We start from the raw sequence: 16,288 nt of genomic DNA, 5'->3' as shown, positions 1-16,288 counted from the left end.
AGGATTCGGATTCAGCCAAATCCTTCTGCCCGGCTGAACCGAATCTGAATCCTAATTTGCATATGCAAATTACTGGCAGGGAGATAAATCGCATGGCTTTTTGTCACAAAACAAGGAAGTAAAAAAATGTCCCCGTCCCACCAGATTCCGATCAGTATTCGGCCGAATCTTTCACGAAAGGATTCGGGGGTTCGGCCGAATCCTAAATAGTGGATTCGGCGCATCCCTAATAATTTACAGGATATTCACGGCTCTTGTGTATTATATATCTTATGATACACAAAAGCTCACTTATAAACGGTGAGTTCTGAGGTCATCAGTTATAAACGGTGAGTAGTGATGTCATTTCTGTCGCATGACTCACTGAAACGTGTGTATTATAATAAATAAAGTACCCCCTGTTGCAAAATATAAGGATATTAGAAGTAACCTTGGAGTTCCATGACCTGTATAAAAACACTCAGCCTTCGGCCTCGTACTTTTATATGGTCAAGAAACTCCTCGGTAACTTATAATATCCTTATAATACACAAAAGCCATGAATATCTTGTAAATTATATCCTTATAAACGGTGAGTTCTGATGTCATCTGTTATAAACGGTGAGTTCTGATGTCATTTCTGTCACATGACTCACTGAAATGTGTGTATTATAATAAATAAAGTACCCCCAGTTGTAAAATATGAGGATATTAGAAGTTGCCTCGGAGTTCCATGACCTGTTTAAAAAGGTCATATATGGTCATGAAACTCCTCGGTAACTTATAATATCCTTATAATTTACAAGAGGGGGTACTTTAATCACTATATAACGGATTCTAATGGTGTTATTTACCATCCATCATTAGATCAGCAAAGCGGCCAAGCAGGTCACACAAAGTTCTCCAAAGAGGGTCCGGACTGCCGGACTGAAGAAGAGCAGCCTGAATGGGGTCTTGGACTTTCTGCACAAGCATCATGGAGAGTTTCACTGCAGTAAGCAAGTCGTGCATCAGCTGGGTCTGGGCAAGGCCATTTCCAAGGATTCTTCTATTGAAAACGAAAAAAAAAGCACAAGAACAGGTCTCACTAATTCAGTTTATTATATTTATCAAAAGGCAGGACCTTCCAGTGTAATTGCAAAACCAAAAGCAGCACTGACCTTATTTATAGGATTGGATTAAACATGACACTTTATAAATGGGGAGAATATTAAATTTTTACTGGGAGCAAATAAACTGAAACGGAAAACCAGTAAATCAGCCACAGTGCCAACTCTCCATTTATTTGTTTTCTCAAAACACCATATACGAAACATCATTGATGTGCCTAATACCTCATTGGTGGAGGGGGAGCCTTGTGTTTGGGGACTGGGAGGCTAATTAACAACATATTCTACATATATCTCTACAGGTATAGGATCTCTTATCTGGCAACTCTTAAACAGAAAACTCTGAATAGCAGGCAGGCCATCTCCCATAGACTCTGTTTTATCCAATAATCCAAGTTTTTAAAAACGATTTCCTTTTTCTGTTTATTACAAAACAGTAGCTTGTACTTGATCCCAACTAAGATATAATTAATCCTTATTACAGGCAAAACCAGCCTATTGGCTTTATTTAATATGTTAATATGTCCATGATTTTCTATTGGAATTAGGGTATGAAGATCCAAATTAGGGAAAGACATATCTCCAGGTACAGAGCATTCTGGATAAAAGGTCCCATATCTCAGAGCCATTGTTCATATAACCTTGCAGAATAACTGTAGCCCCAGTTTCACGTATAATTCCCCAGACCACATGAAAGTATAAATACAAGGCCAATTTCAACAGTAATTACCCTCCATAGTCCCCCCCTTAAAGTAATAAAAATATAATGCAGTGTTGCCCTACACTGGTAAAACTTTTACGTTTGCTTCAGAAACACTACTATAGTTTATATAAATAAGCTGTGTAGCAATGGGGGCAGCCATTCAAAGGAGAAAAGGCTCAGGTTACACAGCAGATAAGCTCTGTAGAACATAATGGTGTTATCTGTTATACATTATTTAACCTGTCCCATATTGCCTTTTTTCAATTTCCGCTATTGCTATACAGCAGCTTGTTTATATAAACTATAGTAGTACTTATCTGTTATCTACTGTGAATCCTGTGCTTGAATGGCTGCCCCCATGGCTACACAGCAGCTTGTTTATATAAACTATAGTAGTACTTATCTGTTATCTACTGTGTATCCTGTGCTTGAATGGCTGCCCCCATGGCTACACAGCAGCTATTTTATATAAAATATAGTAGTACTTTTCTGTTATCTACTGTGTATCCTGTGCTTGAATGGCTGCCCCCATGGCTACACAGCAGCTTGTTTATATAAACTATAGTAGTACTTATCTGTTATCTACTGTGTATCCTGTGCTTGAATGGCTGCCCCATGGCTACACAGCAGCTTGTTTATATAAACTATAGTAGTACTTATCTGTTATCTATTGTGTATCCTGTGATTAAATGGCTGCCCCCATGGCTACACAGCAGCTTGTTTATATAAACTATAGTAGTACTTATCTGTTATCTACTGTGTATCCTGTGCTTGAATGGCTGCCCCCATGGCTACACAGCATTTTCAGGTTTTTTTGTGTTACTGGTCTTTTAAAAACAGAGGAGTCGGACGATTTATGTAGCCTCTGTAAATAATGCTTTCTCTTGCTAAGAATGATCTCATAGTGGACACCCTCTAGCAAGTACAGGTTGCAGAAGCAGCAAGACCACTTTGTGTGTAACCTACCAAGCTGATGTGCGTTTTAAAATGCACAGTTCTATAAAAACCAGAATGGACTCGAATACACAAAGCCAGATATGTGTCTTACAGACTTCTTTAACAGGGGTCTCTAACTAGAGAGACATACGTGGCTCCACTGAGCTCTTTGGATGACATCATCTGGTCCCCAAATATGAAGTATAGGGAATAGCTTATGGGGTGCCGTTTGTCCCAAATACATTCTGTATACAAAACTATCCCTAATACACAGAATGAATGTCTCTCGTGGTATATAAGTATTTATGAACATACACAGATAAATATAATATACAAAAGACTTATTTCTATTAAAGAATGAAAACAAAATCTGGTTAGTGCACAAAAGGATGTCATTATATCACAAACTCCATTCTGTACAGTTTAACAAGCAATCTGTCTCACAAATGTATAACCTCCATGTAACGGACACACTTATGTGCAAAGTTACTTATAGAATGAATTATGTAAAAACAAAGTTGGACATAATATATAATAGTGTAACTAACTAGTGCTTGTCAAGCTAGATTTGAATGACAAAATAAATATCTGTGGCAGAAAGCAAGATTTTATAGCACAGGATTCATTCTTTCCACAAAATGACAGTTTTGTTTCACAAAACAGATAAAATAACCATTCTGTGAAGCAACACTGTCAGTCACATTCCTGAACCAATAAGAACAAAGCTTATTGCCATATACAAACAAGATGAGAAGTGGCCAGCTCTGCTCCACATGGCTAAGGCAAAGTATCTGACCTGCTATAGAGGGCGCCCTCTAATGTCCCCTGTGCTGCATAGTAATAAACATGAACAAACCTTTCCTAAAAGAGCTGCTGTTAAACACTACAGGTTCATAAATGGAAGTTTTTACAAATGGCTGAGAAATATAATGCTGCACTTATAATGATTGTAGAGAAAGAAAAGTATGCAAAACATAAATATGATCATTTTAAGTGATATGGCTATTCTTATTGTAGTAACCTGTTTGTGTGGCCATTTTGGTTAAGGGCATTCCTGCTGTTTTGCCATTATTTTATGACTCACTCCTGTTCCTCTTCCTGTCTAAGCTGAGAGCAATAATGGGACAGGCCACACCCACCTGCCATCTTCTATTAAATGTACCAGAAGTTACTGTGCTTGTCTGGCTGCTTTGCCTGCCTCTCAGAGTCAGTTATAAGTTTTGTATATGATAGTTAGACTCCAATGTCTCCTCCTAGCTGTAATCTTGCACCAATTAGCTTGTAGTAGTCTCTTAATAATGTGCTTAGCTATAGTTCAACTACTACATAATAGAATTAGCCAGCGACTTGGGACTGATCATGTGCATCGCACATTGTGTATAGTATGATGTGTAGGTTATATGAACATCCACTCCTGAGTATTGTGTGTAAACAAAAGGCTTCAGGACTTCAACTTCACCTCCTTTCGTGAATTCGGGTCTTTTCACCGCTTCGGGACTTCAGCTTCGTCTTTTCGGCACTTCCGCATTCGGTAATATGTGCAATGGCCGCACGGCTTGGGCGCTCTTAAAGGGGACCCGGCTCTTTGAAAAATGCAGCACTTATGGGCCCCCCTTCAGGCCTGGAACACTTGTCCCCCCCTGCTGGCGGCCCTGGACATGCATGTGACATGGGCGCAGTTGTGCTCTCTGCTCTAGTGTTGTGCCCCCCTTGACCCACTCTGATGTGAAAGGGTTAAGCACTGGGCAGGTAAGGGGACGGCATCATTAGAGTCTTTTGTTATAAATAAATATAAAGCATTGTATAGCTTCTTGCTTCTATATAAATAGATTATGATCCCCTAAAATTGCCCCTGCATAAATGACCCCCTTTTGTTTACACACAGTACTCAGGAGTGGCTGCTCATATAACCTACACATCATACTATACAGAATGCGTGGTCATACCTCCCAACATTTTGGTAATAAGTAAAAAGAGGGACAAAAAAATTTTTGTCATGTAGCGCGGCAATTTTTTTTTGACCACACCCATTTTTGTGGCCACACCCCATAATTACCATGTTCATTTTACAAAGTTTGGCAGGTTATAAAAGTTTGAAAATATTTCTCCTTATCTAAACTGTTAAAATTACTTATTTTTTTATCTCAAAATTGTTACAAAGTATCTTAGTTGCACCTGTTAGCTGTACTGGCCTCTCTGCCAAAAGCCAATTAAGTTAGAAATTTTGGACACAATAAAGATCTTTACAATTTGAATTGGTGCCTGCTGGAAGTCTGCATACATTGAGTGCCTGCTCCTTTTTACATTTCGGTTTGTCCGCCCCCTATGCTGAGGGCTCAGGGCAGTGCACCTGGGCCACTTCCCTTACGTGGTGAGTAATTTGTTTACCACATTGAAATACAATACAGATGACTTCTTGTAAGTTAGAAATTTTGTTTCTTTTTCTGGCTGTTCAGTGCAGAGAAAAGAGGGACTTTCCAGTACAAATGAGGGACCTCAGGTTGAGCTGTCAAAAGAGGGACTGTCCCTCTGAAAAAGGGACAGTTGGGAGGTATGTGTGCACATGATCAGTCCCAAGTCTCTGGCTAAAGCTATTATGTAGTAGTTAAACTATAGGTAAGCACATTATTAAGAGACTACTACAAGCTAATTGGTGCAAGATTACAGCTAGGAGGAGACATTGGAGTCTAACTATCATATACAAAACTTATAACTGACTCTGAGAGTCAGGCAAAGCAGCCAGACAAGCACAGTAACTTCTGGTACATTTAATAGAAGATGGCAGGTGGGTGTGGCCTGTCCCATTATTGCTCTCAGTTTAGACAGGAAGAGGAACAGGAGTGAGTCATAAGATAATGGCAAAACAGCAGGAATGCCCTTAACCAAAATGGCCACACAAGCAGGTTACTACAATAAGAATAGCCATATCACCTAAAATGATCATATTTATGTTTTGCATACTTTTATTTTCTACAATCATTATAAGTACAGCATTATATTTCTCAGCCGTTTGTAAAAACTTCCATTTATGATCCTGTAGTGTTTAACAGCAGCTCTTTTAGGAAAGGTTTGTTCATGTTTATTACTATGCAGCAGAGGGGACATTAGAGGGCACACTCTATAGCAGGTCAGATACTTTGCCTTAGCCATGTGGAGCAGAGCTGGCCACTTCTCATCTTGTTTGTATATGGCAATAAGCTTTGTTCTTATTGGTTCAGGAATGTGACTGACAGTGTTGCTTCACAGAATGGTTATTTTATCTGTTTTGTGAACAAAACTGTCATTTTGTGGAAAGAATGAATCCTGTGCTATAAAATCTTGCTTTCTGTCACAGATATCTATTTTGTCATTCAAATCTAGCTTGACAAGCACTAGTTAGTTACACTATTATATATTATGTCCAACTTTGTTTTTACATAATTCATTCTATAAGTAACTTTGCACATAAGTGTGTCCGTTACATGGAGGTTATACATTTGTGAGACAGATTGCTTGTTAAACTGTACAGAATGGTGTTTGTGATATAATGACATCCTTTTGTGCACTAACCAGATTTTGTTTTCATTCTTTAATAGAAATAAGTCTTTTGTATATTTTTTTTCTCTGTGTATGGTCACAAATTCTTATATAACATGAGAGACATTCATTGTGTGTATTAGGGATAGTTTTGTATACAGAATGTATTTGGGACAAACGGCACCCCATAATAGCTGGCCCACTATATAGAAACAGTTGGACAGCACCAGTTTTTTGGCAACAAACTCAGCGAGTGAGCTCCGGACCCCCCTCTCTGTACAGTATGTTCTGTTACTGCAGCTGGAGGATAAGGAGGCAGCGAGTGCACATTAGAGAGGTAAATAGAATGTTCTGCACTTACTTGTTTTGGCTTTGGAACATACGCAACACTCTCTCTAAAAACTGAAGGGCTGGGTGGGAGAAAACAAAAGGAAAATGTTAGAACTCTCCTCAACTGGAAGATCTCATTCCCCGGCTGATAAGGAAAGCTTTTCTGGGAACTGGAGTTCTACTGAACACATAACCTTTTGTCAGTGCGGGGGCACCAAGAATACAATTTTCCATACCCAAAAGGCAAATAATTTAAAATACATTTTAAAGGGCATGTAAAGGCAAAAAAAAAAAATAAAATCCCATTTTTACTTTCTTTAATGAAAAAGAAACCTATCTCCAATATACTTTAATTAAAAAACGTGTAGCGTTTTTATAAGAAACCTGACTGAATGCAGTGAAATTCTCCCTTCATTTACTGCTGTGGATAGGAATTGTCAGACAGTCCCTAACTGCTCTGCAGGGAAACAATCATACTTATGAACAGCAGGGGGAGCCCCCAACTTACTTCTCAGCCATGCAGAACTCAAGTAGCTTTGTTTGTTTCCCTGCAGAGCAGTCGGTGACTGTGTAGAGATTTGTATTGGATTTTATGTTTGCCTTTACATCCCCTTTACTGTTTCCAACTCCAGCTGCAGGGACAAAGATCATGGAGCCAGATTTAAACAGATAAACTGGGATTCTATTTGGAGGATTATTTTACTGCAGCCACTGGTTCTGCAGAGATGGAGAAAGTTTGTATTAAACAATACAAAAACTATAAAATCCACATTAGATTACATGACAACACAGGACCCAGTGCAGTCTGTATATTCTGATTATTAATCAGTCTTGCTGTAACGGCTTCTGGCAGATATTATTTGACTTGTGCTGTTTTGATAATTTATGATGATCCCTAAGCAGCCAAGACCACACTGAGCATGTGCACAGTCTTGGTCTTGCAAAGATGTATAACAAAGTTACAAGATGGTGACCCCCCCTGTGGCCACCTTTGAAAGCATAAATCATTTGTTTGATTAGGCTTGTGGTGCAGTAAGTTCATGTTTATATTTAGTATACAAAATACACCATTTCTAGCCTTATTCCATTTTAGAATTTACTTCCCCTTTAAATACATTTTCCCGTAACCAAAAGGCAAACCATTTTAAATACATTTACAAATTACAAATTGTTATATTGAACTCAACTTTTACTTGTTTCCAAAATTAAAAAAAAATTATATATATATATATATATATATATATATATATATATATATATATATATATATATATATATATATATATATATATATATATGATGTTTGTGAAAAAAATGAAAGTCTTGTGATGCTGCTCTGCTCAGGAAATGATATTATGGAGCAGAGAAGAGTCAGCTGACTTTTTTACTGTCGGCTGAAAATAAACAGCAGTTTCAAATGTATTATACTGGCAGTGTAAAAACCGCAAATATCTAGACATTTAGAGAAAATGAATATATATAAATTGCAAAAGCACTCAGAGGAGCATGTTGAGCAATTTACATGAATCTGTGGGCTTTTACATTTGCTTTAATCTGAAGCTGGTGTTACAATGTTACAATCAACCATCACACATTAACGGGACAGGAAAAAATACTTACCTTCTAGAAACCGACTTGCGACAGAGGAGGTACCTGGAAGAAAAATAATACCGTTGCTTATATAAATGGCGTTGCAAAAGGTTTCTAAAATTTCCATAGAGAAAAGCATTAAAGGAGAACTAAACCCTAAAAATTAATGTGGTTAAAAATGGCATATTTTATATAGTGAACTTATTGCAGGAGGCTAAAGTTTCAGCTTGTCAATAGCAGCAATGATCCAGGACTTCAAACTTGTCACAGGGGGTCACCATCTTGGAAAGTGTCTGTGACACTCACATGCTCAGTGGGCTCTGATTGGCTGTTGAGAAGCTAAGCTTAGGGCTCGTCACTAATTATCCAGCAGAAAATCAGCTTCCCTGGCTGTAATATAAGCTGATGCTACAGGTTTGCTGATTATTCAATTCTGATGCTAATTGCACTGGTTTCTGTGCTGCCATGTAGTAATTATGTGTATTAATTACTAATCAGCCTTATATTGTGACATTTCTATTCTATGTGTACTGTATATTGTGAGTGGCTCCCTAAGCTCAGTAAGTGACAGCAGCACAGAGCATGTGCAGTGAATCAGCAGAAAAGAAGATGGGGAGCTACTGGGGCATCTTTGGAGACACAGATCTTTACTGCTAAAGGGCTGTGGTTGCCTTGGGCTGGTACAGAAGCACAACATTTCTACCTACTTCATTAGTTAATTCTCTTTTAAAGGCTCCCATAGTTTGATGCCAGGATAGAATGTAGCGGTAACCAAGGAACTGCAGAACGCTAGCTAATAAAATACATGGCTGCGGATTAGGGGGATATGAGCCGATTGAATTTACCCAGACTGAAATTGTCCATGCATGAGGCCAAGTCGTCCACCACTTTTCTGTACTTTTCAGGATCTTCAGTTGCGATATCCTCACCGAGGCAGCGGGTGAATGCGCCGACAGCATCTGCCTTGTATTGGTCTGGAATGCTGTTCAAAGAACTGGAATGCAACAAAGGAGACATAATGGGGGTTATCCGTTATTATTACTAATTATATACTAAAATTTATCTCATAATTAAAATAAAAAAAGCTCGACCAAACCTCCAGCTCTGATTTTGCCTTATTTATTAATAAAATAACTAGGGATGCAACAAATCCACTATTTTGGATTTGTCCAAACCCCCGAATCCTTCTCGAAAGATTCAGCGAATACCAAACCAAATCTGAATCCTAATTTGCATATGCCAATTAGGGGTGGGAAGGGGAAAACATTTTTACTTCCTTGTTTTGTGACAAAACTAGGGATACACCGAATCCAGGATTCGGTTCGGGATTCGGCCTTTTTCAGTAGGATTAGGATTCGGCCGAATCCTAATTTGCATATGCAAGTTTGTGTTTTTGAGAGCCTAGTGAGAGGAGATGGGAGCTCCAGCGAAAGTGCTCGGACAAAAGCCGCCGTGTACTCAGAAGGTGAATACCCTTGTTATTTTGTGTGTGTCGGAATTAGAATAGCTGACCGGCGGGTTAGAAAGGGGATCTGTTTAGTTAGCCTCCAGACAGGAGTAGGATTTTATTTTATATTTTATTTTGTTTTATGTAAGCCTTGAAAAGGGACAGTCTGTACTTCCTTAAACAAACTGCCATTAAAGGCTAAGCTACACCTTCTGTTGCATTATCCGCTGTGTGGTTCCTTCACTGCCAATCGGTCACAGCCCTTACCCTTAGGGCAGAGACACACGTGGAGATTCAGGGAGATTAGTCGCCCTGTGACAAATTGCCTCTTCTTCGGGTGACTGATCTCCCTGAACTGCCGACGGGATGGCATTCAGATCACTTAGTTTTGCGATGTTGCGTCATGAAACTTTGGGTGACTTTGGAAAACAAAATGCTCTGCGTGCCATCCCGCCAGCGATTTAGATTCTAGCCAGCGGCAAGAAAGTTCGGAGAGATTAGTGGCCTGAAGAAGAGGCAATATGACACAGGGCGACTAATCTCCCTGTGTCTCTGCCCTAAGGGTAATGGCACACAGGCAGATTCGAAGACATTAGTGGCCTGGCGATAAATCTCTTCTTCGGGTCGTCAATCTCCCCGAACTGACTTCCCCTGCCTTCTCGTCTGCTAGAATGAAAAATTGCCAGCGGGATGGCAATCGCGGCCCTTCGTTTTCCAAAGTCGCCCAAAGTTGTCTCACGGGGAAACTTCGGGCCGACTTCGCCACGAGTGCCATCCCACTGGAGATTTTTCATTGTAGCAGGAGGGAAGGCAGTTCAGGGAGACTGTCGCCCCGAAGAAGAGAGATTTGTCGCCAGGGCGACTAATCTCCCGAAATCTGCCCGTGTGCCCTTACCGTAAAGGTGAACAACCGCTTTAAGCAACATAAGGCTTCTATTGTCTGCCAGAAAGGAAACTCGGGTACCAGAAAATCATTAGTGAACTAGTGTTGCTAATGATGTGCCGATTGTGCCATCTGGTGGTGGTCAGGGGGCTGTGATATTCACAACACTATAGGAATTTTATAAAATCATCATCAACATACCGAGATATATTTCTCTGACCCACGAGTCCTTCATTTTTATTTTACCCTTAATAGGAATAATGTAGTGCACAGTTTATTACCAGTGACGTAACTATAGAGGAAGCAGACCCCACAGTCGCAGGGGGCTCGGTCTGCTTCCTCTATAGCCAATAAGAAAACCCCTCCTCCCCAGCCGCCCTTTTACCTGCGGCGAGGAAGCGGGACTCAAGATGCCACTGAGTGGGCGGAGTCGGGGCAGGGGAATGGGCGTAGGTAGGGCGGGTGGAGGCGGAACAAGAAGCAAACTGGAGGATGGGGATCGGAGTGCGCCAGGCCCCACAAGAATTTTTTGCAGGGGGACCTGGCGTACTCTAGTTACGCCACTGCAAATCTTCAATACAGATCAGTCAACAGACATGATACATTTATCTCCCAAAAGTCAGAGCCCTATTACCTGGCCAAAACCTTCTTCAGTGGGTTCTTGGAGTTCAGAGAGAAGTACATCTCGCTCAGCACATCAAGGCAAGCGCACACCATGCTAGCGCTGCTACTGTCTGCAGGAAGACTTCCCAACAAGGGCACAATCTGCAACAACAAAATGAAACCACTCTTTAAATCAACTCGGATTTACTGAAAGACCATTAATAAAACCGGCCGATGCAAATCATATAAAAATGCATCCCATACACCGCAACAGGTCACCCGTTGTGTTTTTCCTTTAAGGATTTTATAGGTGGCCCTTTAATTTTAATTGTGTGTGTGTGTGTGTGTGTGTGTGTATCTCAAAGCCTCACAAAGGCTGCACCTTGGGGGAGGGGTTTGTTTATACAGAGGGCAGGTCATTTGTTTCAATTGTGTTCCACGACACAGAATGTGACTTTTCTTTCAATGCCAAATCTTGTTTTGCTTAGTGGATGGAATTCCGAAATAAAACCATAATTCTTAAAGGAACAGTAACACCTTAAAATAAAAGTGTTTTAAAGTAAGGAAAATATCATTTAATGTTGCTCTGTACTGGTAAAACGGATCTGTTTTCTTCAGAAACACTACTATAGTTTATATAAACAAGCTGCTGTGTAGCCATGGGGGCAGCCATTCAAGCACAGGATACACAGTAGATAACAGATAAGTACTACTATAGTTTATATAAACAAGCTGCTGTGTAGCCATGGGGACAGCCATTCAAGCACAGGATACACAGTAGATAACGGATAAGTACTACTATAGTTTATATCAACAAGCTGCTGTGTAGCCATGGGGACAGCCATTCAAGCACAGGATACACAGTAGATAACAGATAAGTACTACTATAGTTTATATAAACAAGCTGCTGTGTAGCCATGGGGGCAGCCATTCAAGCACAGGATACACAGTAGATAACGGATAAGTACTACTATAGTTTATATAAACAAGCTGCTGTGTAGCCATGGGGGCAGCCATTCAAGCACAGGATACACAGTAGATAACGGATAAGTACTACTATAGTTTATATCAACAAGCTGCTTTGTAGCCATGGGGGCAGCCATTCAAGCACAGGATACACAGTAGATAACGGATAAGTACTACTATAGTTTATATCAACAAGCTGCTGTGTAGCCATGGGGGCAGCCATTCAAGCACAGGATACACAGTAGATAACGGATAAGTACTACTATAGTTTATATCAACAAGCTGCTGTGTAGCCATGGGGACAGCCATTCAAGCACAGGATACACAGTAGATAACAGATAAGTACTACTATAGTTTATATAGACAAGCTGCTGTGTAGCCATGGGGGCAGCCATTCAAGCACAGGATACACAGTAGATAACGGATAAGTACTACTATAGTTTATATAAACAAGCTGCTGTGTAGCCATGGGGGCAGCCATTCAAGCACAGGATACACAGTAGATAACAGATAAGTACTACTATAGTTCATATAAACAAGCTGCTGTATAGCAATAGCGGAAATTGAAAAAAGGCTATATGGCACAGGTTAAATAGTGGATAACAGATAACACCATTGTGTTCTACAGAGCGTATCTGCTGTGTAACCTGAGCCTTTTCTCCTTTGAATGGCTGCCCCCATTGCTACACAGCTTATTTATATAAACTATAGTAGTGTTTCTGAAGCAAACGTAAAAGTTTTACCAGTGTAGGGCAATACTGCATTATATTTTTATTACTTTAAGGGGGGAGACTATGGAGGGTAGGTGGTAGGGGTTTTTATTAGAAAGGGGGTTTAGTTCTCCTTTAAAGCAATCAGCCAGTGTGCTCAGTACAAACTGAGGAGGATATATGACTGCTTTAAAGGGTGTAAATTTGCAGAAGCCATTTATTTACCCACAACACTCTAGATCACATGACCAGCTGATAACATGTCGGTACTTACCTGTTTGATGCAGTGTATTTGCTGGACTCCATCCTGAAGCTGTACACAGTGAAGCAGAAGCGACGGCACATTCTGTTCCTTTTCATCAGCGAAACCTATCAAACCGTTTGTATGCAGATATTATATCAGTCTCCTAACCCGTAATGTTCTATGTCAGCGTAGTCTCCATTGAAAGCAGAGTTTTGCTTATACCTCTCTGGTCACTGCTGGTTCTGACTGGTGAAACAATGTAGCAGAATGCCTCTCATGCTTTGCTACACAGCTGGCCCCTGCAACAATGTTTCAAGAGTGAGAACCTGTAGTACACAGAACAGAAAAAAGAGAGCAGTTACCATAGCAGTGACCTTTACCCATAAATCTGCTGCTTCAATTAAATTCTCCTGTAAAGAAGGTTTCCATTATCACCGTAAATAACGACTACTAAAAACGTTTTGCTAATATATTATAGGGTTGCTTAGAGATACAACTGCTTTTTCTAATTGAATGGGAAATGTAATAACTCTAGAATAGCAATGTCATCCGACTATTTGCAGCAGGAGGGCTGACGCTCTGCTACAGGCAAGCAGGGTAATTTAAAGGGGTGGTTCGTCTTTAAGTTGACTTTAGTATGATATAGAATGGCCAGTTCTAAACATCTTTTCAATTGGTCTTCGTTATTTGTTTTTTTAAGATTTTTATTAGGGATGCACCGAATCCACTATTTGGGATTCGACTGAATCCTTTGTGAAAGATTCAGCCGAATACCGAACTGAATCCGAATTTACATATGCAAATCAGAGACGGGAAAGGAAAAAGTGGAAAAAGAATGTTTTACTTCCTTGTTTTGAGACGAAAAGTCACGTGATTTCCCTTCCCACACCTAATTGACATATGCAAATTAGGATTCGGTTTGTCCACACACAAGGATTCAGCCGAAAAAGGCAGAATCCTGGCTGAATCCCGGACCATATCCTGGATTCGGTGCATCCCTAATTTCTATTTATTTGCCTTCTTCTTCTGACTTTTTCTTTTTTTTTATTAACAATTTTTGAGGTATTTTTCACAAATTTCTTATATAAAGAAAAGCAGGAGAGGAAAGTGAAGAAAATTGAGTAAAGGAGGGAAAGAAGAAGGACTTTTTCCATCTTTCAAATGGGGGTCACTGACCCCATCTAAAAAAACAAATGCTCTGTAAGGCTACAAATGTATTGTTATTGCTACTTTTTATTACTCGTCTTTCTATTCAGGCCTCTCCTATTCATATTCCAGTCTCTTATTCAAATCAATGCACAGTTGCTAGGGGAATTTAGACCCTAACAACCATATAGCTGAAACTGCAGAGCTGCTGTATATAAAGCTAAATAACTCAAAAACCACAAATAATAAAAAATGAAGACCAATTGCAAGTTTTCTCAGAACATTACTCTCTACATCATACTAACAGTAAATTTAGAAGCAAACAACCCCTTTAACCCCAGGGTGATGAACAAAGTCGATTACGTACATTGAAGTTTCTGAATACTGGGTCCATCAAACACCAAGACGTCGACCTTGAGTTCTTTCTTTTTCTTCAAAACCATGATGAGATTATCTATGAAAGCAAGAGAATTATTAATATAATCTGCCATTAGCAAAGCAATTTAACCTTTCCGTTTGGTCTGTACATGTCACTGCCCCTCTCCTATTTATCTTCTTCTTTTATGACTGCCTGGTTGCTAGGTTGAACCATAACAACCAAAAGGCTATGAAACATCAGCAACTATCAATTCTAACAGCTGCCTTTAAAGGAGAACTAAACCCTAAAAATAAATGTGGCTAAAAATGGCATATTTTATATAGTGTATTTATTGCACGAGGCTAAAGTTCCAGCTTGTCAATAGCAGCAATGATCCAGGACTTCAAACTTGTCACAGGGGGTCACCATCTTGGAAAGTGTCTGTGACACTCACATGCTCAGTGGGCTCTGATTGGCTGTTGAGAAGCTAAGTTTAGGGCTCGTCACTAATTATCCAGCAGAAAATGAGCGTCCCTGGCTGTAATATAAGCTGATGCTACAGGTTTGCTGATTATTCAATTCTGATGCTAATTGCACTGGTTTCTGTGCTGCCATGTAGTAATTATGTGTATTAATTACTAATCAGCCTTATATTGTGACATTTCTATTCTATGTGTACTGTATATTGTGAGTGGCTCCCTAAGCTCAGTAAGTGACAGCAGCACAGAGCATGTGCAGTGAATCAGCAGAAAAGAAGATGGGGAGCTACTGGGGCATCTTTGGAGACACAGATCTTTACTGCTAAAGGGCTATGGTTGCCTTGGGCTGGTACAGAAGCACAAAACATCATGTACAACATTTCTAGTTAGGCTTTAGTTCTCCTTTAATGAAACAAGGATAAGAAATGTATCAGCTAACGGATCAATTTAGTTACAGGGTCGCTGACCCTCCTCGCAGAGCTGCTTCATGAACACATAAGAAGGGGAAAAATAACAGTTTAAACTTAAATACTAGAAAAACTGCAACAAATGGGAAAATCATTGAAAAAAAAAAAGTCTTTATTTCTGGTGAATCAGAAAACAACTTAATTGGGAAAAAAAGCTGTTGGAAGGTGAAAAACCCCTTTAATTGGCTCCTGGCCCAGTGTGTGCGAATGTGACAGGAGCGTTAGATTGTAAGCTCACTGGGACAGGGACTGATAATTTCTGGGGACTGTGTCAGTGTTATATAAAGAAATAAAGAAGAATAACAATAATAATGTCTGTGCAGGCTCATGGCTGGGTTAGAAGTATCTCCTTAATGCCCTTTTCCCTACTGAGTGGATTTCCCCTGGTTGCACTAGGGTCAGGCTCAACAGGAGCCAATGAACTGCCTGTAAGCTGCAAGTTAATATCAGCCTTTGGCTGCTGGTGGGACCCTGCGAGCTTGGGGTTCTATTGGCTGTAAAGAGCTGCTGTGTGAGACTCACTTTATAAACAGGGCTGTTCAAGGCCCAAGTGGGAATGACAGGAAGTGGGGCACCTTTACTTAGAGAGTAAACGAGACACAGAGGTAAGGCATGCAGAGTGTCCCCTTCCCATTTACCTGTCTGGATCAGCAGCAGTAGCAGCACAACTCTCTCTTCCTCCTGCCAGGCTGCAGGTTACCACGTGGAGGAAGTGAAGGGGCGGGACTGTCGACTCTCGGCCTATCAGGAAGCAGATCTGAGCCGCCTGCCTCCTAATCCCGCCTCTCGCTCTGTGGTAGCGACCAGGAAGGGATGGGGGTG

General features: G+C 40.2%; 1 protein-coding gene across 2 annotated transcripts in view; it reads right to left on the bottom strand.

The window, feature by feature from the left end:
• The window catches only part of LOC108716087 (thyroid adenoma-associated protein homolog), a 285,703-nt gene extending 269,415 nt beyond the window's left edge, over nucleotides 1-16,288 (bottom strand). Inside the window, exons 1-8 of one of the 2 annotated variants that reach the window (XM_041562504.1) lie at nucleotides 16,105-16,288; nucleotides 14,530-14,616; nucleotides 13,047-13,141; nucleotides 11,128-11,258; nucleotides 9,009-9,157; nucleotides 8,194-8,226; nucleotides 6,605-6,653; nucleotides 834-1,027 (exon numbers count right to left, since the gene is read on the bottom strand). In XM_041562504.1, the coding sequence (XP_041418438.1) occupies nucleotides 834-1,027; nucleotides 6,605-6,653; nucleotides 8,194-8,226; nucleotides 9,009-9,157; nucleotides 11,128-11,258; nucleotides 13,047-13,141; nucleotides 14,530-14,605 (727 nt within the window). In that variant the 5' untranslated portion in view covers nucleotides 14,606-14,616; nucleotides 16,105-16,288. The remainder of the gene's footprint in view (nucleotides 1-833; nucleotides 1,028-6,604; nucleotides 6,654-8,193; nucleotides 8,227-9,008; nucleotides 9,158-11,127; nucleotides 11,259-13,046; nucleotides 13,142-14,529; nucleotides 14,617-16,104) is intronic. The other variant, XM_041562505.1, reaches the window with a different exon arrangement.

Source organism: Xenopus laevis, chromosome 5L (genome assembly GCF_017654675.1).
Source record: "Xenopus laevis strain J_2021 chromosome 5L, Xenopus_laevis_v10.1, whole genome shotgun sequence".
Lineage (NCBI taxonomy): Eukaryota > Metazoa > Chordata > Amphibia > Anura > Pipidae > Xenopus > Xenopus laevis.
This window is presented reverse-complemented; position numbering and strand designations above follow the sequence as displayed.